General features: G+C 53.6%; 3 protein-coding genes across 4 annotated transcripts in view; 2 read left to right on the top strand and 1 right to left on the bottom strand.

The window, feature by feature from the left end:
* Positions 1-533: 533 nt before the first annotated feature.
* FCSK (fucose kinase) lies at positions 534-7,926 on the top strand. Its single transcript, XM_084215428.1, has 22 exons — positions 534-657; positions 775-825; positions 910-1,035; positions 1,157-1,229; positions 1,521-1,618; positions 1,762-1,842; positions 1,931-2,050; positions 2,226-2,367; positions 2,695-2,822; positions 2,925-3,026; positions 3,471-3,641; positions 3,713-3,780; positions 3,923-4,293; positions 4,526-4,736; positions 4,838-5,004; positions 5,106-5,333; positions 5,468-5,611; positions 5,769-5,888; positions 5,966-6,153; positions 6,348-6,447; positions 6,972-7,195; positions 7,402-7,926. Exons 2-22 carry the CDS (start codon positions 823-825, stop codon positions 7,516-7,518), a joined length of 2,982 nt encoding a protein of 993 aa, XP_084071554.1. The 5' UTR covers positions 534-657; positions 775-822; the 3' UTR covers positions 7,519-7,926.
* A 431-nt stretch (positions 7,927-8,357) lies between these two features.
* Positions 8,358-22,231, bottom strand: COG4 (component of oligomeric golgi complex 4). The gene is made up of 19 exons (XM_084215035.1): positions 22,074-22,231; positions 21,530-21,612; positions 20,755-20,869; positions 19,750-19,924; positions 18,942-19,135; positions 18,438-18,543; positions 17,216-17,373; positions 16,656-16,714; positions 15,083-15,216; positions 14,446-14,564; positions 13,938-14,104; positions 13,135-13,300; positions 12,817-12,879; positions 12,249-12,365; positions 10,570-10,662; positions 10,186-10,269; positions 9,782-9,883; positions 9,262-9,390; positions 8,358-9,052 (listed from the first exon to the last, which is right to left on the bottom strand). The coding sequence occupies exons 1-19, from the start codon at positions 22,218-22,220 to the stop codon at positions 8,918-8,920; spliced, it is 2,346 nt and encodes a 781-aa protein (XP_084071161.1). The 5' UTR covers positions 22,221-22,231; the 3' UTR covers positions 8,358-8,917.
* Positions 22,232-22,498: 267 nt separating this feature from the next.
* SF3B3 (splicing factor 3b subunit 3) overlaps positions 22,499-23,407 on the top strand; it is a 29,007-nt gene continuing 28,098 nt past the window's right edge. The window contains exons 1-2 of one of the 2 annotated variants that reach the window (XM_084215135.1): positions 22,499-22,600; positions 23,235-23,347. In XM_084215135.1, the coding sequence (XP_084071261.1) occupies positions 23,278-23,347 (70 nt within the window). In that variant the 5' untranslated portion in view covers positions 22,499-22,600; positions 23,235-23,277. Of the gene's footprint in view, positions 22,601-22,662; positions 22,700-23,234; positions 23,348-23,407 lie in introns of those variants that run through there. The other variant, XM_084215136.1, reaches the window with a different exon arrangement.

The raw sequence follows: 23,407 nt of genomic DNA, 5'->3' as shown, positions 1-23,407 counted from the left end.
CCGACACCCGCGCCCGCCGCCGGGCACCCCGTCTATCTGCAGAGAACCCTGCGAGGAGCCGCACTCGTGACAAGGGTGACACAGGGCACTTAGGGGTTCGCACTGCCGCCGAAACCCGTTTTAGGGCAGAAAACGTCAAACCTCCATTCCCCCTTTGCAAGCCCCCCGAGATGGGGGAAAGCGGGAAGCAGCACAGGGCGGGCTGTGCCTTTAAGGGGTCCGTGCAGTGCACGTTGGGAACTGTAGTCCTTCAGGACAAAGCGCCCCGGAGGGGCTGGGGGAATTGAACTAAACATCCCAGCAGGCCCCGCGGGGCCAGGCTGGGGCAGGGGCGGTACTTATGGCGGCGGAGTGGAGCGCTGTTCTCCTCACCTGCCGGCGGGGCCATGGCGGCGTGTCCGCCCTGCAGCGAGGCAAGTCGCGGGGCGGGCGCCCCTTCTCTCTCCCTTTGCGCGGCGGCGGAACCGGCTCTTAACGCCGCCCGCCTCTCGTCTGGCAGAGCTGGAGGTGCGGCGGCTGCGGGGCGGGCTGGGCCCGCGTCCCCCCGCGCTGCTCCTGGCCGTGGAGGACCCCTGGGCCCACCTGGGCAGCGGCGGTGCCACCCTGAACGCTTTGCTGGTGGCGGCCGAGCACCTCAGCGCCCGGGCCGGATGCACGGTGAGACGTGACAGCTTCTGGTGGGTCCGGGGAGGCTGGAAGTCGGGAGGGGACGCTGGAGGTGACAAGGCGTGCCTGTCCTGTCTCCGCTGACTGTCCCCGGCTGTCCTCTGCCAGGTGGTGACCGCTGACGTCCTGAGAGACGCCCGCATCCTCATCTTGCACATGGTGAGAGCCGACCTGCAGCGCAGCATGGCACCTCTCATTGCACCCACTCCCTCCTGGTGACCCCCCTATTCTCCATCCCACCAGGGCCGCGACTTCTCCTTCGATGACTGTGGCCGTGCCTTCACCTGCCTGCCCGCTGAGGATCCCGATGCCCCAGCTGAAGCGCTGGTCTGCAACCTGGACAGCCTGCTGGGGACCATGACACACCGGGTCTGTGCAGCCTGGGGATGGGACCCTGGAGCTGGGTTTGGCTCCCAGCAAGATGGAAGCGGTGTTGGGTTCCTGGGTTCCTTCCCTGCCGTCCCTGGGCATGCGATCCTTCTCTTGGCAGCTCTGTGTGGGCTCCCCGCCTGGTGTCTGGGTCTGCAGCACCGACATGCTCCTCACTGTGCCCTCAGCACCAGGTGAGTGGATGGACACCAGCCTTGCTTCCAGCACCTGCTTTGGCTTGGGACGGGGTTCTGTGAACCAGCAGCACAGCTGCTGCAGCCTGTGCTGTGCTCCCATGAGGGTGTGGATGCTCAGATATTGCTGTTCTGTGCATGGTTGGGAGCATCCATTGTGCCTGCAGTGAGGTGGCCAAGGCTGGATGCTGCTGCCACTTCCTCTCCTGTGGTCCAGGTTTTCAGTCAGTTGTGCCCAGTGTGGGTTCATACACTGCCCCAGTGGGCACTGGTCTCTGTCCCTCCCCTCAGGGATCAACTGGAATGGCTTCCAGGGTGTCCGAGTGATCGCAGTGCCCGGGAGCCCAGCATATGCCAGGAACCATGGGGTCTACCTCACCAATGAGCAGGTTGGGACAGCTTCCCCTTCAAGAGGCACCCCTTGGAGGTGCAGGGATTCCCAGTCCTTGGATCCCTTGAGTGCTGAGGTCTCAGCACTGCTGTGGCTGCTTGGCTTGGGGCTCCCTGAGGAGCTCACTGGTTTTGCTCTTAGGGGCTGGTGCGTGACATCATCTACAAAGGCACAGAGGCCCAGATCCAGCAGTGTGCAGGGCCAGATGGCACCGTCCCACTGGTATGGCACGACTCAGGTGTTGGTGACCTTGCCAGCCCTGTCCCTTGTGTCACCACAGCTGCAGCCTCAGCCCTGATGTGCCCGGCAGGTCTGTGGGATTGTTTTCTTCTCCTCGGATGCTGCCGAGCAGCTTCTGGCCACCCACGTCATCCCTCCTCTGGATGCCTGCACCTACATGGGGCTGGACTCGGGGGCACCACCCATCCAGGTGACAGCTCTCTGTGGGGGATGGGACCCTTTGCCACACAGGTGTCACTGCTGGGCATCTCTGTAGGGTCTGTTTGCCCTCACATTGCCAGATTTGGGAGAAGTAGTGGGAGGGAGCGCCCAGTAGCAGGGTGGGGTTCAGGATGGCTCACCAAACAAGTCCCTTCTCTCCCCAGCTCTCCCTCTTCTTCGACATTGTGCTGTGCATGGCAGGGGGGATGACAGAGGAAGGTTTTTTGAAGGGTGGTGGTGATGCCAGTGTGAGGAGCGCCCGCTCTGTGCTGTGGACAGCTCTCCGTGGCTTCCCTCTTAGCATGGGTGAGTGCTTCCTTCCAACTTCTAGTGGAGTGTCCCTGCCCAGGCAGTTGTAACTGGATGATCTTTAAGATCCCTTCCAACCCCAGCCATTCTGTGATTCTGTGCTGTGGTGAGTGCATGTGATGTGACCCATTCCTGGGCCCTCTTCCCTGTGTGGGTGGAGATGGGGTGGTCAGGGCCTGCTGGTCATCTGTGTCACCCCACAGCTGCGGGTCCCCAGGTCTTCAGTCCTGTGCCTTCAGCCGGGGATGTTCAGCCTGGCTCACGAGTGCCAGACACACCCAGTTTTTTTTGTCGATGTGCTGAAAGCTCTCCTGTCCCCCCCAGCCTGCATTCCCAACGCATCCTATGACTACATGACTGCCTCTGCGAGTGACCACATCCGCAGCCTGACCCTCCTGCCTAGCTCTGCCAGCCACCTCCGCTTCTGCAAGACAGCCCATTCCCACGTGGATGTATGTCCTTCCATCCCCAGCCTTGCTCATTTGTGTTTTTTGGGGGCTGCTCTGGGCTGTGTGCCCAGCCCCTGGTCCCATGTGTCTCTGTGCCCTTCGCAGCAACCCTGTCTCCTGGAGGATGGCTCTTCGGTCACCAACTGCCTGCTGGAAGGAGCTGTGCAGCTGGCAGCTGGCAGTGTCATCCAGCACTGTCACCTCCAGGTACCTGACTAGGATGGGAGTGATGCACAGCTCCCAGTGCACTGAATGGGCAGCAGGGTGACATGTTGGTGCTTAGGATGGAGGAACCACAGCTCTGAGATTTGGGGTGCCCTTCCTCTTTGGGGCTGCCGTTTGGCTGGTGCTGGGCACCTTGGTGGCAGTCACCCTCTGCAAACAAGTGGATGAGGCTGTCACTTCTGGCCTGTCCTGAGCTGGGAACCAGGGCAGACCCTCTCCTTTGGGGGCTCTGTTACAGCTGTGAGCCCTGGAGGCTGTTGCCTTGTGATGGGTGCCACAAGCCTTCTGCAGCCTTGTGACAAAATTCCATCCTGTCACCTGGCTTGTGCTGGCACTGGTTTGTCTCTCAGGGTGGTTGTCCCATTCTAAGTTCAGGATTTCGCTCTGATTTGGGGACCAGCCATGCCCCTGTTGATTCTTCCTCAGGGTCCCCTGGTGATCGGTCCTGGCTGCCTCCTCTCGGGCCTCGACGTGGGCTCCTCAGCAGCCCTGCGGGGCTGTTCCCTGCGTGATATTGTCCTGCAGGGCCACCACGTCCGGCTGCGTGACCTGCCCTGCCGCGTGTTCACTCTCACCGGCCGCCTTGACAACTGGCAGGTAAGGGGGCAGTGAGGTGGCACAAGGCTCCCAGCAAAGCCCAAGTGTGACCAGCCCCTCTGTCCCTGCAGAGCCCTGTGGAAAAAGCCACCTACCTGAACGTGCCCTGGGCTGAGTTTTTCCAATGGACGGGTGTACGGTAGGTGCCACGTGTGAGGGTGGGACAGGACACCCAGCTCCTGAGGTGTCATGACCATCTCAACCCATCCCACATTCCAGCTCCCTTCATGGAATGTGTCCTCAAGCCCCAGGGCCTTGCTGATGGTTTCTCCCTCCATCAGGGAAGGGGACCTTTGGGATGCTGAGACACCGCGGAGCAGCCGCTGCCTGCTCAACGCCCGGCTCTTCCCGGTGCTGCACGCCCATGAGGCATTGGGGCTGGAGGATGTGCTGTGGCTGCTGGGCCTGGCCACGGTGGGCAGTGAGCAGCTGGTGCGCTGGCGAACAGCCTGGCGTATGTCCTGGCAGGAGCTGCTGTCCTGCCTGGACACAGAAGCAGAGCTGGGCGCCCGGCAGGCCCTGTTCTTCCTGCAGGGCCAGCACAAGGTGCGGCGGGTGCTGCTGGGGCGCCAGGACAGCAGCCTCCTGCCGCTTGCCCGCAGTGCTGTCCATGAGGGATACCACAAGGCCGTGCTGGACACGCTGGATGAAGGTGAGCTGGACTCATAGGCTGCATCTCTCATTATCAGGACTGTTCAGTGCTCCCGACTGCCTTCAGTGATGCCCCCCCCTATTGCAGGGGTGTACCTGCAGAGTATCCAACAAGCCTGGGGGCTGCAAGCCATTCAAGTCCCAGTCATCTGGGGATAGCTTATGGCAGAAGCTGGTTGGGGTGCAGTGCAGCCTGGCTGTGCTTTGTAACCTCCTTTTATTTTATTTTCTAGTTGCCTCCACGGCCAGCGATGCTGGTATTGCAGCACGGGCACTTGCCTGTATTGCTGAGGTCCTGGGCTGCATGGCCCAAGGGGAAGGGGGCTTGCGGAGTGGTCCTGCTGCCAACAGGGAGTGGGCCTCAGCTTTTGGGCGCCTGGAGAGTGGGGACATCGCTGGTGGTGTCCAGGAGCTGGCTGCTGAGCGGCAGAAGTGGATGAGCCGGTGAGGCTGGGGCTGGCAAGAGGCAGCTGCCCCATTCCCTTTCCAAGCATTGGTGATGTCATGGAGATGTGGCAGTGGGCTCAGCATCTCTCTTACCCCAGGCCGGCTCTGCTGGTGAGAGCAGCTCGGCATTACGAGGGGGCCGAGCAGATCCTCGTCCGGCAGGCAGTGATGTCCTCATGCCAGTTTGTCACCGTGGAACAGGTGGAGCTGCCACCCTTGGGGCACTGGGTGCAGGTGGTGTGTCCAGCCCGCCTGGACCTCTCCGGTGAGCACATCCCCTCAGTCAGATGATCCTTGTCTCACCCCTGTGGTGCTGGGGGAACAGGAGTAAGGGTGCCCCAGGAGGCTGATGGTGAGTGTTGGCAGGTGGCTGGAGTGACACACCCCCCATCACCTACGAGCACGGCGGGGCCGTGGTGGACATGGCAGTGCTGGTGGATGGGTGCCGGCCCGTTGGCGCCCGGGTTCGGCGCATTGCCCAGCCAGAGCTGCGCCTCGTCAGCCTCAGTGGGACACCACAGGGTGAGGTGGTGGCAGAGCTGGTGTGCCGGGAGCTGGAGCACTTACAGGATTACTGCCAGCCACATGCACCAGGTGAGGGGTCACCTGCCAGCCTGGCTCTCTACCTGTGATGTCCCGTTCATGCCAGGATGGCCCTTTTTGAGGCCAATAGGATGAGGGAGCAGGTAGCACAGCAGGCATCAGCTTTACTTCTTTTTTGTTTTCAGGAGCCCTGCTCAAAGCTGCCTTTATCTGCACCCAGATTGTGCAGTTCCCCTCACAGAGACCTTTGCGGGCCCAGCTGATGGAGAGTTTTGGGGGTGGCTTTGAGGTACACACCTGGTCCAAGCTGCCCCACGGGTCTGGCCTCGGTAGGTTTGCAGGGAAGGGGCTGGGTAGTCCCTCACTGGTGCCTGGGAGTGTCTCCTGCTGCTAGCACCAGGATGGGGCATCCCCCTTGCTGCCCCTGCAACCGCCAGGGGACACAACAGTGCCTCACTGCCCTGGCCTTACCTGTGCTCCCTACAGGCACCAGCAGCATCCTGGCAGGAGCAGTGATGGCATCCCTGTACCGGGCAGCAGGGAAGGCTGCCAGCACTGAGTCCCTTATCCATGCTGTGCTGCACCTGGAGCAGAGGCTCACAACAGGTAGGGCCGGGTCTGGGGGAGCAGCTGACCCACAAGGTGGGGCTCCCAGCAGTGACTGGCAACCCTTTGCCCTGCAGGGGGTGGTTGGCAGGACCAAGTTGGTGGGCTCATTCCTGGCATCAAAATTGGGAGGTCGAAGGCCCAGCTGCCACTCAGAGTGGAAGTGGAGCAGATCCTGGTCCCTGATGGTTTTACCCAGACTCTGAACGATCACCTGCTGCTGGTGTACACGGGGAAGACTCGCCTGGCCCGCAACCTGCTCCAGGTAATGCCTGGGTGCCTCTGGGTGTCACAGGCTGGCCTGTGCTCCCCCTGTGGCCTTTGGAGGCATCCCCTTCACTTGTGCAGAGCTTTGCCGCCCCAGAGGGAGCTTGGCACCCAAAGGCCATGGGTGCAGCACTGCCTCCCCAGGTGCTGCCAGAGCCAGGACAGTGACAGGGACATTCTGGCCTCTTGCAGGATGTGGTGAGGAACTGGTATGCCAGGCTGCCTTCCATCGTGCAAAATGCTGACGCGCTGGTGAGCAATGCTGAGGAGTGTGCCCAGGCCTTGAGGCAAGGTGTGAGCCCCCTTCCCTTCCCTAGGCCAGGTTGGCCCTTTTAACAGCTGAAGAAACACAAACTTTCCCAGGGAGAGGCTGTGGCAGTCTCAGAGGGGAAGAAGGCTGGGGTGTGCAGGCTCTTGCAGCTGCAGAAGCTTCAAATCCTCCTCTGAGCCCACCCTCACCAGGCAATACCCCAAAATCCAGGCTTGAACAAAGATTTTGAGGAAGAGGGGGTTCGACATGCTGAATCTGATTGATTAGCAGTGCACCACTGGTGACAGGGCTGGGGGCCATGCTTGGTCAGTGCAGCGGGTTTATTTGGCTGCTGCAGAGACGAAGCTGGAGCATTAAAGCAAGCAAATCCTCCCCCTGTGGAGGATTAAAAATAGCAACGTGACAAGGCTGGGGTTGCCTGCTTGGCCGGCAGAGCTGGGAGGAACTGGAGAAGAGAAGGCAGAATATAGCTTGGTCTGAGCATGTTTTTGCCCTTTGGGTGAGAAACAGAGACAAGTATTTTTGCAATATTCCCTTCTCTGCAGGTGACCTACTGCTCCTTGGCAAGTGCCTGGACTGCTACTGGCAGCAGAAGAAGTGCATGGCCCCGGGCTGCGAGCCGCTGGCTGTGGGGCGCATGATGGACGCTCTCCGGCCCTACGCCCACGGGCAGTGCTTGGCTGGGGCTGGCGGCGGCGGCTTCCTTTACATCTTAACCAAAGCCCCTCGGCAGAAAGAGGCTTTGCAGCAGATCCTGGCAAACACTGAGGTGAGCTGTGAGCCCCCCACTGTTAGTGAGAGCTCCTCATGCTCTATATGTGGCTTCCAGCAGCCACATATAGAGCATGAGGAGCATCTTTCCCCACCACACATGAGGTGTGATTGCTTGTTGTTCCAATGCCCTCCCTGGGACCTTGGAGGTGAGAAGGGGTCCTTTGCTGGCTCCTGCCCCAACCTGTGACTCTCTTTTTCTAGGGACTGGGCAACTTCAGCATCCACAGCATTGAAGTGGACACGGGTGGTTTCTCTCTGGAGGTCGTGGGATGTGATACCAAGGACTGTGCTCACCCTGGAGGGGACAGGGCTGTGTGAAGGCCTTCAGCCCTGGCCCATTCCTGGCAGATACCCAGAACAAGTGCAGGGAAGTTCCCACTGCTTTAGGGGAAGCTTCTTCAGCCAGCTCCAGAAGGTGCCTTAGGTCTCCATACGTCCTTTTTGTGCTGCTACTTGCCCCAAAAGCCAGAGCCTGGAGAAGTTGTGACAAGTTGTGCAGGCAGGCAAAACTACCCCTGCTGGGTGGCCTTGCTGGAGGGACAGCATGCTAGGGCCTCCAGCCTGGTTTTGGTGTATCACTCCAGTTTTTACAGTTCTCCAAAGGGAACAAGCTGCATCTAGCAGGAACCTTCCTGCTCTTCCAGCAGCAGGGACCCAAGCTGACAGTTCAGCATGCAATGCTCCTGCACCAGGGATGCAGCTGGATGTGGAATCAAGACCCTCTCCTGTCCTGAGGCACTGTTTCAGCAGTGAAATAGTGACTAGTAATAGCAAGTTACTAGTCCATGCAGTCTGAATAAAAAAACTTGTTCTCAGCATGTGTTTGTGCCCCTCTGTCCCTAGCAGGCCCACTCTTTCTTCACAGGATAGCAAAGGCTCAGCATTGCATGGGGAAAGCTTTTCCAGGGGTGGGAATGGCAGAACCTGCATGCAAGGGCTGGTCTTCCCTTTCTCTGGCCCAGGCTGAGGGAGACAGCACAGGACAGCAACCACAGGAGGCAGCCAGGCAAGACAAGGACGATCCTCTGGATGCCCTGGCACAGAAGAGAACTGGAGCACAGCTCTTGTCCCACAACTCTCCAGCTCCCTCCAGGCCCACAGCTGAACACACCACTGGAGATTGCAACTCAACCAAGAGAGGTTTATTTACAGAGTAGCTGTACAGAGCCAGCAGGGACACAGCCCCACTTCCTTCAGAGGCCTTCAAGTGATTTTCCAAGCACCTTCCCAAGGAAATAACTCCTTTTCCCTTCCACAGAACAGTTCCCATCACCACCAGGAGAGAGCCAGGGCTCAGCATTTGTGACTCCAGTAGCTGCCCCTTAAACTGGGGGCACAGAGAGAACACAGCGGCAGCAGCAGACCCATATTTGAGCCCCACCAGCCCCCACCTGTCCCGGCCTGTGGCCTCCTGCAGAGCAGCAGAGAACAGCAAGTCAGGAGCAGGCACTGGCCTGTGTTCTGAGAAACAGCATCATCCTACTCTCAGCACGAGAGATTCCTATGGTGCCTTGTTTCTGTTCCCACAGAAGGATGGCAGGTCTTCTCACCGGGCCCAGGAAAACCCTTTGCTCCAAGGAATGCGAGCAGAAGGGCAGACATCATCCCATTCCCACACCATCAGCCAGCCAGCCCCAGGACAGGATGTGGGCAGGCTCCAGGACTGCAGCCTTCCTGCCCTTAGCTCCAGCATGGTGCTGATCCAAGCACCGACCAACTACAGGCGCAGCCGCTTGATGTCCTCACTGCGGAAGTCGATGCGGAGAGCCAGCACCTGCCGGACCTCGGCGGGAGTCAGGCGCCAGGTGAGCGGACCTGAGTTTGGACCCCAGTAATCCAGAATCTCTGTCACCTGGAAAAAGAGGGGAGCTGTAGGAGATGGCTCAGCACAGACAGTCCTCACAGGTAAGTTTGAACTCAAGCACCATCAGACACAGAGAAACTTCTCCAGGTTCTCCACACCCTGCAGGTGTGATGGTATCTGGATGAAGTGAGTAAAGCCACGTGCAGTGCAGTGGTGTTCCCATATTCCCCAGTAGAAGCAGACCAAGTGCAGCTCACCCTTTCCAGGTTGAGGATGGTGGCCATTTGGGAAAGACGGGCAAACTTGTCACGGATAGTCCACGTGGTGACTGTGGTGAGATAGGCTATGAGGGACCTCAGCTCCTTATCGAACTGCAGACCACCGAGCTGTGGGCACAGAGGGAGATGTTAACTCTCCAGGCAGACCATGGGCTTGTGCCAAGGCACCAATTAAAACCACAGGGAGGCAGGCGGAGGTCTCTGAGCAGGCAGGTCCCAGTTAAACCATTTATTGCAGGTTTAAGTGGCTTATGTTTAGACCCACCTTAAACCCCAGTCCCCTTATTGGTGCCAGCTCTTTTCAGTCCCATCACCAAACCCACTTTGTCCCTGTCGGTGCTGATGTAGAGGTGTCCCTGAGCTGGTCACTGGTGGTTGGAGAGTTTCTTATAGGGTAATATTTGAGGGTAGAGGGTAATATTTGCATCTACCCTGCCCCATCCTTTACTAAGGATTTGCAGTTAAGACAGACTACATGGTAGAGGAGTGTTTTGCTTACCCTGCTGAAGGTAGATTTGAGCAGCACTTTCTCCAGTTCAATGGCTATGAGACTGGTCATAAGACCAGTGAGAGTATCATAAATCACTGGAGACAGTCCAGCCTGGAAGCAGAAACCTGTGTCATTCTTGTCAGGAAAAACTGAGCAGAAGTCCCTAAAGCCCAAGGCCAGGAGAGCTTACAAATAAGAACTTCCAGGCTTGGCAAGTGGGGAGCACCAGAAGTGATCCAGGTACATGGGGCCTGCAAGCAGGCTTTGAAAATTGCAGGAGAAGGGAATGACTGGCTCCCTAAGAGCTCTGCAAGGCACTGGAGGACACCTCTGCTTGCCAAGCAAGGGAGGAGCTGGAGGATGTACGTGGAGGTCTGGCCAAAGCCTGGCAGGCTGCCACCTCCTCCTCTCACCTTGAACTCTGTCATCTGCTGTTCCAGATTGACGATGAACTGCTGGACCCAGGGATCATTGGCCTCATAGTCACTGAACTCCTCCTGACAGTGAAATGCAGAAAGGGTTGTTTATGTGGCCTGCAGTAAACCACAGCCAACAGCCCAGAGGACAGGAAGGGAGGTCCCTCCTGGAGCACTTCATCCCTTCTGCTCCTCTGCAGCCAAAAGTCCCTTTCCAGGCTTGGCTGCAGAGCAAGATCTGTGTATTTTACTGGTGCTCTGTGCTAAGGAAACAGCAGATAACTGAGGGGAAGGAAACAGTGGTTGCTCTAACTGTGCTGCTGAGCACAGTGAAGTACAAGTACTCGAGTACAGCTGGAAGCAGAGAACACTGAGCCTCACCTCCTCGATGTTGTGGGAGACAGAAAGGAATAAGTTGATCCACGGCTTCACCTGGGGTTTGATGGCTGTGCTGTTGAGCTCATTGAGACCTTCCTGAGTGAGACAGCAAGAAGAAAGGACAGTGAGGCACAAAATCTTTACAAACAGGCTGTCTTGATGCTGCTTCCCAGCTTGGAAAACTGGCCCACAAACTTGCACAGGAGGCTGCACCCAGAAGGCCCAGATGCCACACTCCGGTGCCAGAAGGCTCTGAGGACACCATGACAAGAAAAGGAGGAAGGATGTTGGCCCAGAAGCTGCTGTTGTGCTGACTTGTAGTGTGGTCTGAAGGGCTTGTGCTTTCCCACCCTCTCCCACACTGCTACAGATTTCCTGGCAGGAGCTAGGCACCTGGGGTAGGTAAAAGTGCAAACTCCATTTTTTCACTCAGCACCAGCCAGGGCACTGTGACTGAACTCAACTGATGGCTCCTGCCTCCACTGCAGCTTAGCTCAGTAGGAGAATCTAAAAGGAAGATAAAAGCTGTAACCACAGTTAGTTCCCTGAATTAATCATAACCCCAGCACATGCCATCTCCCCTGAGCAGCAGGCTGTCAGCAAAAGCTGTTCTGTCCCCTGTGATGAGAGCTCTTGAAGCCCTCTCCTGCCAAGCCACCCCTCTTTGGCTCAGCAAGGTGTCATGAAAGCTCACTCAGTATGAAACTGTGTTGGTACCGATTCTGACTGGCATTTGATAGAAGATTTTAACTAAAACTGGCATTTCTGAGCAGGGCCTGCTGGCAATTGTCCTTTTCCAAGGCAAATTCAGCATGTGTGTGACTCAGGCAACACAGGAGTTTCCTCCTCAGCTTCTAGATTGCTTTGCAGCCACTTTTAAAACCACACTAGAGTCAGATTGGAGAGTTTTACTTCTTACTGATAAGCTCTTTGGTTTTAATACTGACCACAGTCCCCAAGAGGGTTTGCTGATAGTGCTGAACTGAAGGCATCTGCCTGCGCTGAACTGCAAAGCCAAACAAAAAATAATCTGACCCCTCTGTGAAGTACAAATGTAAACCTGGTTCAAAATATTCTCCTTTCCTTGGTTTCTTTCCACATGAGGTACTAGGTCTTTCTGCTTCACTCCCTGCCAGAGATCAGTGACATTTTAGGACAGCAGGCCCCAGCATGTCACAGGAGACTGGATTTAGCCAGGGAGTCCTCTGTTCCATGCTGTGGGTTCTTTGCACTTGGGAAAGAAGGAAAAACCTGAGAAAAGGGCAGCTCTTCTGCCAACAGCCTATCTTCAGCATTACTTAGTGAGGCTGTGGACAACTTGACAATGTGCTGTGCCACAAGGGAGAATGGAGGAGATGGAAATGCTATTAATATTTCTTTTCCTGAAAATGCTGAACCAACTGCAAGTCCATGCTGAGTGAAGACAAATGAAGCACATTCCTTCTGGCTCTGCAGCTGCTTCCAGTGCTTTTTATGCAGCTGCCAGCTGGTGTGGCTGTGTAAATGGGCTGTGGCTGTTTCCATGCCTCAAAGCTGACTGATTTGCTCCCTCCTGCACCTACCCAGCGCTCCTGAAGTCAGACATGGCCTGGTCCTAGGCTGAAGTGATTCCTGCCAGAGTTCTCCCTGAAGACACCAGCAGCCAGTGTTGGAAGCCTGCAGTAATTTGGAGAGACACTCACCTGCAGCAGGTCACGGAATTTGTTGGAGACAGCAGCCATGTCCGAGAGGCAGCTCTCAATCTTGGCCTGTGCTTGCTCACCCCCGAATCCTTGGCTAAGTAGTTTGCTGCAGTCACTCTGCAGGGAAGAGATCCATGAGCAAGCTGCAAATTAATAACCTGGGCAGCTTCTATTTCTTTGTGTTGCTGAGCTCTGGCTGCCCACCAGTGTGTGGGATAGGACAGGAGCCCAACTCTTGCTCCTGCAAAGGCAGAGGCTGCTGGCTCCAGCAGAGGGGAGAAAGGACAGCAAGAAAAGAAGCCAGGGACCAGAGAACTGCAGACTCTCCATGATGCACAGGTTATTCCTGCACCACGTTAGTCAGGCTGGAGGAACTGGTATTTCTGGCTGCTACTATCAGCCGGAAATTGCTCTGCCAGCTCAAAATTCTTTCCCTAAGGCTGGGGGGCAAAGGCCTCAGGAACTCAGGCATATCAAAGTCCAGATGGTTTACTTCACCCCTGCTTTCACCAAGGGAGGATATTAAAAATTTGATTGAGGAAAAACCAGTAAAGAATACAGACTGCACCTCCAAAGTCTTCTTTAGGGTCATGATGTTTTCACTGCAGACTTCCACATTGTTTAAGGTCACCTGAAAAAAAAACCAAAACAAACCCAAGCTGGATTAAATGGAATTTCCCAAATCCAAACCTTTAATCCATGCCCTGTTAACAGTACAGACTGAAATGCAAGTAGTTAAGGAACAGTGAGATCAAAGCACTGCAGATTCACTGAGCACTGAGCTGCAATGGAGCACATGTGCTGAACCCCCAGCTAGTACAGAGTTCAAGACAGTTGACTGTTTTTCCTCATCATCCTTCTACACCAGAAGAGCCACCAAACCCACCAGAAAGGACTGCTTGGCTTCGTCCGTGCTTTCAATGCCTTTGGTGTCGAACTTGCCCTGCTGCAGGCTGCTGTGCATGATGTTCACAGCACTGGTCACCCCTCTCTGGAAGTCCTGGAAGGTCGTGGCCGGGAAGCCCTGCTTCAGCTTGTTGTACAGAACCTCCCTACAGGCAAGCAGAACATACCAGGGTTTAGAGCAAGCAAAAGGAAAATTATGCTCTGTGCCTGGGGACGGCATTCTGTCTGAGATCTGACCTGAAGAAGGTAGCGGAACTTTAAAGGAGAAAAAAAGGCTGGCAAGTATCTCCTGACAGCATCAGAATGCTTAAAGAAAAACATGGCCACCCAATTTCTGAGCTTTCCTAAATATCCTGCCTGCAGCTGCCTGCTGTCTTTAGATACAGCTCCTCACTCCCACAATGGAATGAAAAATAGCAGGACAATTTCTGCAGTCTCACCCAAGTTTGAGTCATCAAGTAACCCAGAGAATAACTAGGGGTGATCATGTACCCTCAAGCAGAGTAGTACCCCAGTGCTACAAGGCAACTCCATCTCATAAGGATTTTGGGCCATCAAGTTCTTTTCTGTATTTGTCCTACAGGTGGATCACCACTACTGTTCAGAAACAATGCCCAGATCCAGCTTCCCACATCTGCCACTGCTTCCTACAAGGATCTTCCGTGGAGATGACAAGCCAGAGGTTCAAAGGCAACGAACGCAAGGAAGACCATCTGCCAGCAGCCACTGTTTGCAGAACATGAGGGGGAGGCCCATTAGAATGAACCTGGTGTGTTTCATTACCTGAAGTCAGACTCCAGCTCGGTGGTGGAGTGGTTGATCATAGCACAGAGACAGTCTATGCTGGAGCTGGACAGAGCACGCCCAATGCACTTCTTCACTATATAAAACACATCATCCACCATGCTGGAGGTGAGCTGGCCCTTCTCATAGCTGTCCATGGCAACAGCCTGCAAAGAAAGCTCTCTCAGTGCCCTGAGCTCACTGAGCACACTGCCCCAGCAGTGCTGAGAGACCAAACTGCCCATCTGCCCACTTCCCCCTGAGTGGAACTGCACCCTGTGTGGTGGCACCATTCAGACTAGTCTGCAGTGGCCCACAGACCTGGAAGATGCCTGGGGTATGTCTGAAGTCAAAGTTCAAAAACAACCACTTGCTTTTCAAGGCCAAGGGAAACAAAAGACTTTCCCAAAAACTGCAGATTTGCCATGTATGCATATCCCTCCCATGGGATGCTCACCAGAAGACTGAGGAGCACACACAGAAATGCATCTAAGAGGCTTTCCCCCACCTTGTTGACAGTCTCCCTCATGAAGTATTCCTCCATGGTGATGTAGTAACCAATGAGCTCTTGCATGGTGCAGCTCAGCAGACAGTTGTTGAGGAGCTTGTCTAGGTATTTTTGATGCTCTGTGGAACAAAAGAGAGACCTATCAGCAGGACCAGGAGGCAGCTCCACCAAGTCCCCTTGCTGCTTGTCTCATGGGACCCAACAGACACATACCTGCCAAGCCCAGCCTAGAACAAATCACAAGCCTCTACTGTGGAGCTGAAATTGCTGAGCTGGATTTTGCAGGTGACTAAAATGATTTCCAGAGCTCTACAGAGTACCAAAACCTTGAGCCTTTTATCTCGTGGTCTCCACCTTTATGATTTGTGCCTGCAGTGACCAAATGGCTCTTCCTTTTTTTGGGGACTTTACTTTGTTATACTCCATAATCATTCTTAATGTTGGTTTTCCTGTTAGAGGGAACAACCAGTGCTGAAAACAGGTTTGGAAAGTCTAGGCTACACAATTATCTTCCACAGAGTGCTCCAAAAGTGTCTTTGCAGACCCTGTGCCACTCTGCTCTGCCACTATCTGAGGTATATCTCTATTTCTGGCTTTGATAAGCAGAGCCTATGAGTACTGGTACTCAAGGTGTTACCTTGCTTTACCTCCTCTGAGGCCATGGCATCTCCCACCTCAAAGTCAGCTATTATTCGTCTCTTGATAAACCTCAAGTAGAGCTCACTGCGGGCATTCATCAGAGTGACTTCTGTTAAAATAGGGTCAAGCTCCCTAGAAGAAATAGCAAGAATCAAGACAGCAGGACTACAAAAGGAGAGGCACTAATTTAATTCAGTTAAGTAGTTCTCTGTTCCCTTACTATGAGATCAGTACTGCCCTTTTCCATCTGTGCTGTTGAGTGGCAAAGCTCAGCAGAATAACTGGTATGTGCAAAGCATGCACACACACAATCAAAATATCCTCCCAAATCTCCCCCAGGAGGTATTTCTACAATATTGGTTTTTTTCTCACAAATTCTACTCTAAGATTCAGCAACACTCCCCCTCTTTTCCCTCCCAGATCTGAGGACATCCATGTTGAAATCACAGTGGTAAGGATTGCAAGACTCAAAGCAACCTGATGTAACTTCAAAATGAGCCCTGTTTTGAGTGGGAGATTTGACTAGAGATCTTCATCAGTCCTTCTCAACCTCAGTTTTGCTACAATTCCATGAGCCCTATGTAGCCAGTGTTAGAAATGCCTGGTCCCTGCCATCTCCATGTGTGCGAGTCTGTGCACAGACTCGTGTTTCTCTGCAGATGATGAAGAATCTGTTTAAGCTCAACAGCTCAGGAAATGTGAGATAAAAAAAGCATGTTACAATGCAGAACACAGTGTTCACATCAGAGATGACTGAAAAAAAGAAAGACTGACACATCAGCTTTTTTATCAGTGTGCACAGAAGAATTTTACAAATCCTGCTTTAAGCCTCATGGTGCACAAGTAGGAGAAGGAAACACCACCTTTATTTTACAGATGAAAAAGAAAAAAATCAGAAAACTGGGATGCATGCAGAGTTACTGAGAGCAAATAGTAAGCAGATATTACTGCTGAAATATTAATTATGCAGGCTCACAGATAGTTCTTCCTTGAGGAACCTGTTTTCTTTCCAGGCATGTTTCTAAGTCAGGCAGTCCTAGAAGGGCTGGGTGCACTTTCAAATGGCCTTGCTTAAGGGTTATGTAAATAGTTACGATAAGAAGAAAAAGAGGGAGATTGAAAGCACTGCAGTTTGTTGTCAAGAAACTGATGGTATGGAGGTGCTGCAGCAGCAGTACAGATAAGGTAAGATCCAAAGATTTATTCCTGTTTCTGTCATAAATTATCTGTCAAGAGAACTGCTCTGTTTTGTGGGCTCCAAGGACTGTACTCTGGCCATGAAAGGGTAGTGGGCACAGGCAGCTAAAATCTCAGTCCTTCATGTGCAGTGATATCAACAACACTCCAGGAATGCTTAGAGCCAAGGCTTAGAATTAATGACTAAGCAAAATAAAGCCCCACTGCAGAAGGTTCCTTTATAGAAGGGCAGTGAAGGGCCCCTAACAATTGTCTTTTTAAAATTAATACCGACAAAGCTTCTGGAAGAGTGGGAGAGTTATCTAAATGCTAAGTACTGTTAATAACAACTCAAGAGTGAAAGGTTAGAGAGCATAAAGAGTTTTTCTTTGTACCTTGGTTCAATCTTCTCTGCAGAAGAACTTCTCATCATGCTATTCTGGACTTGCTGGAACTGCAATCAGAAAAGAAAAGGAGTCTTTGCTGATGATTTGTACTCTCTGAGAGTAATAGGAATGCTTTGGAGGAAGCACTGCCAGAGAAGGGAATCACATAAGTTCACTTCCTCCTCCTCCAAGGCAGAGCTCATCCCTCCAGGAAGGGTGGTGGGATGGGACTTAACCAGAGGCATTCAGGTTTGTGACCATGAGACAGTAACAGCAGCCCTGCATCTAAGCAGGAACAAGACAGTGGGGAAGGTGTACTGAAAGCACCCTACAGACCTGCACAGCAAAGAGTGCCCAGGGTGCATTTACCATGCTCCAAATGAATCCTTCTCTGCATCAGAAAGCACAGTTACAGACTGAATCCCTTCAGCTATCAGGGTAAATAAGGAGTAAAGCAAGGATTCTCTCTACACAAGGTCAAACTCTGCTGCCTCTATGGCAGTGGGAGTCCCACAGCGCTGGATGGAGGGCACAGTTGGCTGCATGGGGCAGCCTCACACTGCTCTCACCTGCCTGTGATAGTCCCTCTCCTTGATGAACTTGTCCACCACCTTCTCCACCTGCCGGTCGCACTCCACCTGCAGGTGCTTGATGAGGGTGTAGAGCCTCCCTGGCCCGTAGTAGGTCTCCACGATGGGCTGGTGGGTCTCCACAATGCGAGCAATCCCTGCAGGGGGAGGAGAGACACTCAACCAGCAGTTTCCAGAGCACAGCAGAGCTACACAGGTACACAGACCAGACCTAAAAATGGATCATTCACTCCACAGATAGATTACAAATCTCCTGGAGCATAAGCCATCTCTCTGTCCCTAAGCAGAACTCCTGCCATGCCCTGTGTGCCAGCTGCCCTTCAGCCCAGCAAGACACAAGGTATGAAGCTTCCCCAGGACGAAGCCACGCAAGCTAAATCTGGCAGGGGGCACAACTGCCATGCAAACACAGTCCCAACTTTTAGCACCTGCAAGGCTACAGGGAAAAATCAGCTCAGGGATGGTTCTTGGGCACACACTTGCTGCAGAGAGCAAGCATTAGCAAAGGCAAGAACTCCTTGGAGGAAAAGCTCATCCACAAGGAAGTATCTCTACAATATTGCCTTCTTCTCATAACACTCTATTCCAAAAGTTAGCAACGCTCCCCCTGCTTTTAACACTACTGCCAAGAAAGCTCTACTGGTGCCGGGCTGGGAGAATAACTTGGCAGGGGTGTAGCCTGGAACTAGAGCAGATTTCCTAAAGAAGGTGGTTAATCACCATGGGATCTCAAGTACTGTCTGTGGCATTCCCACAGAGCATTCCTATTCCCTTCTCTGCTTTCAAGTTCCCATGATGCATCTTGAAGAGCCAGGCCTGGAGGCACCAACAGCTGTGCATCCCTAAGGGATCTGATTTGTTTGTCTGGAGAGTTGCAAGTCTGAAGAAACCTCCAGGGAATACCTGTTTGTTTTGAGTATGCAGAGAACAGGAAAAGTCTGATTCTTGGGGCAAGCCAACAAATCCTTTGCAAATCCACTTTGTCCCTGTACAAGATGTACACAGGAAAACTTGCTTATTGTGATGCCCTCTCCTGGTCAGAATAAATCCTACTAGTTGTGTCCCTGTCCCTCGACTGAGACACCTCTAGCTCAAAGGAGAATGAGGCATTTTGTGAGCTAAAATTAAAAGCATTTAAACTGATGGACAGTCTCATCATGGACTATTTGTAATCAATCAGGAAAGAGGAAAGGAAGATTACCTTCGAAGAGGAGTGTCAGGGTGTCTGCAAAGATGACAGCAGCTCGACGGTCACTCATGTCTGTCCCCATCACCAGCTGCAGGTTCTCTTCTGCTTTGTTGGCCACCTGCATGGCAACAGGACCAGTCAGCTGAACACCCAAAGGTATTCTTCAACCCACAGGTCCTCTGTCCTTGCCCTAGAGAGTTTTCATTGGCCTTCCCAATACAAGAGCTATTGCTGTTGGTCCTCCTTTGAACAGGGATCCTTTCCTCTCTTGTGGAAAACTCAAGGCTCAAGGAAAGGCAGAAAATTGCTCTTCTTTTTCCAAGCTCATTGGATAATTTTAAAGCAAGTGCACAGAGCAAGAACAGAAAGGCCATCCCAGCACACAAATGCAGGGAGAGATATGAACTGAGGCCAGTGCTATTTTTAATGTTAACAAGCCACTGCCAAAATCTCCTTCAAACATCTGTTGACAAAGACTGGGTTTTGCTTTCCCCTGGGTGTCACAGAGCCTGTTACCTGCTTGCAGAGGTACTCAGAGAACTTGCTCAGCCCCTCTTCATGTAAACCTAGCAGAGGAAAGATCTTGAAGAACCGTTCCACCTGGGGCAGGTCTCCCTGCTTCATAGCTGTGTCAAATTTCTCTGTAACAATTGTCTTCAGACGCTGCTCTGCTTCCTGCAGGAGTTTCAGGTTGGCATCAATTATTCCCCCTGGTCAAAAGGACAGAAAAGAAAGGAAAAAGTGACAGCACAATGTTAGTATTGTATCAAGGGCTACTTTTTTTTTCCCACAAGAGAGACCAGCACTGTGCAGCCCCAAGCTGAGAAGGCAGAAGACACACTGGAATTCCTCTACAGGCACAGACAGACAGGTTGGTGCATGATGTAATGTTGTGATTTTGCATGAGGGATGACAACACATCCACTGGGATTTTCCGCTTAGGAATCTAGCAATTTGCTCCCTCATTTCCAGTTGCTCTGCTTGGTAGCACACCGTGACACAAGAGAAATTCTTGACAGAGCCTTCTCCCTCACTTCTTCTGGCCTGAACACTTTGTCCTTTGCTCAGTTAGCACCTGAAATACTATTACAGCTGTGTGCCAGGAACTTCCTTTTCAGATCCCTTTTCAATTAATGATAATTCTGTTGCAATAATGCTTCAAAAACCTTCACCCCTAAGTCAGTCTATAACATACTAAGATCTCTGGCCAGCATTAGATTTTCTGCTTTGTCTGTTGGGCTGAGGCAACCCATGGGAAATGAGCAGCCTCTAGATATCCATTGGAAAGGTGACTCATCATCATCTCCTCACAAACAGTGCTTACCTTCCTTGCCCTGACGACTGAGCTCAATCACTGACTTGTCCAGAGACAGATAGCGATGGATATGAGCTGCTGCTTGTTCATAGTCTTCATTTCTCAGGGCTGTCTGAACTCCATCCATGCAGAACTTCAGGTCAAGGATGTCATCAGCTCTCTGAATGGCCTGATAGAGTCGGTTCTGAAAGAAAGGCAACCGGTAATGCTTCCAGCTGTGGGATGGACAGGGAGAGGGAGCTGTCAGAAGACAGTGCGAGTGAAAAACAGACTGAAGCAATACTTTTCTATACAGCAAAACTACTACATAAGCAAAAATCCTACACTACTTAAAAAGTGCTAAGACCAGTGGCTCCACAGGATGGACAGCATATGTCAAAACTGAGGCTGAACTTGGAGGCCACAGTTCTCTGTAACAAAGAGAGAGAGACCAGAGAGGACACCACACATGATCTGTTTGATCTGAGCAGCTGTGCCAAGTGCTGGCATTGTCCCCCATGAAGGAATAGAACAGCCCAGATTCCTGACCTGGCTTGGGTGACAATCTCCACTGTCCTCAGCACAGTGTAGCTGCCAAGATTGCTAGTCACCCTATTCAGGATATTCTACCAGGAGCTGCATGGACAGAAGGGGATGCTGGAGAACCAGCTGCTATATGGAGGAGCATCCCTGGAAGTGTTCAAGGCCAGGCTGGATAGGGCTCTGAGCAGCCTGGTCTAGTGAAGGGTGTCCATGTCAACTGCAGGAGAGCTGAGGACGAGAGGATCTTTAAGGTCCCTTCCAGCCCAAACCATTCTATCATTCTACCAGTCTTATACCATGAATTACTCTCCTGGGGTAGCCCAGAAAGACACAAAAAAACCAAACAACAACAACAACAAAAAAAGACAACAACAAAACAACCACAGCAGTTTCCAGCGCACCTGCCCACCAAAGGCAGGGCACATCTGGTGTGCTTTGAGCACAGAGCACAGCTGGGTGGTGACAAGTTCCAGCCCCCCTCAGCCCAGCTACCTTGGCAAGGTCGAGCTGCCGGACCTTGCTGCTGACGTTCTCGGCCAGGTTGCAGGTGAAGGTGATCATCCCTGCCAGCTGCTGGGCATCCCCCTCGATCAGCTGCAGCTTGGGGCTGGCAACACACAGAACTGAGCATCAGAGGCACACATGAACCACTGGGTGGTGTGCAAAGAGCATGGCTCTTCCTCCAGGTACAGCTGGTCCTGTCACAATACTCCCACTCATTTCATTGCCTTCCTCTGGGAGCAAAGCAGGAGAAAGGAACAGGCTGGATGCTTTGGGAGAGGCTGCACAGACCAACTGTGCCTTGCTACCACAGAGGGCATGAATGAGACACTGGGCCCTTAGGACATTCTCCACTTCTGAAGTGGAGGTGAAGACTGTAAACCTTTCCTTGGAGCTCTGCTGGACACAAGGATATTCAGGATGATTTCCCAGCCTGCCTGCACAAGTTCACCCTGAAGAGGCAGTAATATTTGTTCACACCTACAGATAGCCTGGCACAAGACACCTGATCCAACAGTTGATGCTGAAACCTGGCAACCTCTGAGATGACACTCTCAAAAAGCTTCTCAGCCTACACCAAAATGGGTCAGGGCAGAGCTGTCAGTGCAGCTGGGAAGAACTGGGGATGAGGATCCAACTTGTACTCTCTACCACAAACTGATTTAAAGTCTGACATTTTCTGAGAATGGATGTGCTTCCCCTACAACACTGAAAGGAGTATCTGGGTCATGCAGCAAGGAGAAGGAAGAGGTGTTGGAACACTAACCCCATGCGATGAAGGGCAACCATCTTATTCTCTATAGTGCTTTGCTGCTCCAGGAGGGCATCCAGCTCTTCCTGCACGACTTTCTGAAAAAATAAAAAAAAGGATGAAAGAGGTGCTGCATGACTTCAGCTCTCCTCCAGACCAGCAATTTATCAGACCCTATCCAAGCCAAGGACACAAGGCATTAGTGCTTCCAAGAGCTCGCATGACAAATAAATCCTTTCTAAGCTCTCTTTAATCCTCTAAATCTTTATGATTTTTCTATTTGAAAGCATCGGTTTTGGAATCCTCATCACACCCTTTTTAAGTAAGATAACCCACAAACTCCTCCCCTGGCCGGGCTTCCATTGCACGAGATCCCAGAACCTTCAGGCTGCTCGCGATTCAGGGATCCGCGGAGGCGACAGCGACCCCCGGCCGGGCCCTAGGGGCGGCTAAGTCCGTATCAAACACCTCTGGAGAGTATGCAGCAATGAGGGGCACAGCGACAGCGAGGTCTCCGCTTTCCGGGGTCCCGCTGCCTCCCGTGCCCGGCCCCACACACCTCCTCCTCACACAGCCGGCTGTAGGCGGCCTCCAGGTCCGCCAGCTCGGTCAACGACTGGATCCGCTCCATAGACAGGGCGGAGGCGGCGGGGCCGCCACTCTCCCCCGGCGGCGCCTTCGGCCCCGGCGCCGTGGCCGCCGCCATCTTGGCACACAGCTGACGCGGTCGATAATGCCGTGAAGCCCGGCGGGACTGTCAGAGGCGCTGCCTGAGCCTTGGCGCCGCTCGGCTCCGGCCGGCAGCGAGGGAAGCTAACGCTCCTGCAGATTTCCGTGCTAGAAGGCGGCTGAGGGCTTTCTTGGGGGGGTTCTTGGTGCAGGCGGCAGCTGCTATAGAGCCGCGATCATTCAGGCACCGCACTGAGCACCCTCTCTCGCCACACGGCGCGGCCGCGCGCGCGCCGGACACGTAGAAAGCCCCACGGAGAAGGCGCGGGAGGGCAGCGCGCAGGCGCAGCTCTGATGGCGGAGGAGGCCGGCGGCGCGTCCGCCTAGGCCGGAGCAGCATCCGCCGCCATCCGCACGGTGAGCGCAGCTCTGCTCGCCTGGCGGCGGCTCCGCGCTAGGGACGGTGCTCTGGTTTGTGGAGGGGGAGCGTCGCGGACCCCTCGGGACCTGGGCCGGGTGAGGGCGGCCGGGCCGGACCGGGCAGTGAGCTGTGGCCGGTTCCCTGGGCGAGCGTTCCGCAGAGCGCGGGGAGGTGCGGGCTCCGTGCCCTGCCGGAGCCTCGGCAAGGCTGAGGGCCGCGTGGTGCTGGGGTTCCCTCCCGCCTCAGCCTCGGGAAGAGGAGTCGGCTCTGGGCAGCTGCAGGTGGCTGCACTCGTGTTCAATGAAACGGCGGCGTCAGAGATGTGTAACGGCGCTGGGATCCCGGAGGGCTTCCCTCATTGCGTTTGGTTCCTGAAAACCTAAAGCAGTGGTTAATTAGCAGTAATTACTGGAAGTCCTGCTGAGCGGCCCAGCAGTAAGGAGTTCAGCTGGCACTTGGTACCCGGGACACTTTGGGAGATCCTTTTGCGCTAATAAATAACAAATAGTGGGGTGGCAGTCGGGCTCTGCTGTGAAGTGATCCCTGCACACACGGTAGGGCAGTGGTTCTCTCTGCTGGATGAAAGGCTTTGCTTTTGAGAAGTTTATTATTTTGTGTTACTTGTTGCAGAATTGCCGGAGCTGCAATAAGCTGAAGCAAATCGGTTGCAAACATGTTTCTGTACAACCTAACGTTGCAGCGTGCCACAGGCATTAGCTTTGCTATCCATGGCAACTTCTCAGGTAATTTTCTCCTCCCTCTGCATGACTTGGCTTGAGGCTTTTTTGGGTACCAGTTTGCTT

The sequence above is a fragment of the Fringilla coelebs genome (assembly GCF_963513975.1).
Source record: "Fringilla coelebs genome assembly, chromosome: 14".
Lineage (NCBI taxonomy): Eukaryota > Metazoa > Chordata > Aves > Passeriformes > Fringillidae > Fringilla > Fringilla coelebs.
Note: the sequence above shows the minus strand (reverse complement) of the source record. Positions and strands in the feature narration are given on the sequence as shown.

Coding starts and splice junctions, on each gene's coding strand:
- FCSK (XM_084215428.1), top strand. Junction 2,051..2,225: donor CGGGGGCACCACCCATCCAG/GTGACAGCTCTC, acceptor TTCTCTCCCCAG/CTCTCCCTCTTCTTCGACAT. Junction 3,642..3,712: donor GCCGCCTTGACAACTGGCAG/GTAAGGGGGCAG, acceptor CTGTCCCTGCAG/AGCCCTGTGGAAAAAGCCAC.
- COG4 (XM_084215035.1), bottom strand. CDS start 22,220: ATGGCGGCGGCCACGGCGCCGGGGCCGAAGGCGCCGCCGGGGGAGAGT. Junction 14,565..15,082: donor CTCAGAGGAGGTAAAGCAAG/GTAACACCTTGA, acceptor TTTGTTCCACAG/AGCATCAAAAATACCTAGAC. Junction 10,663..12,248: donor AATTCCGTGACCTGCTGCAG/GTGAGTGTCTCT, acceptor TGTCTCACTCAG/GAAGGTCTCAATGAGCTCAA.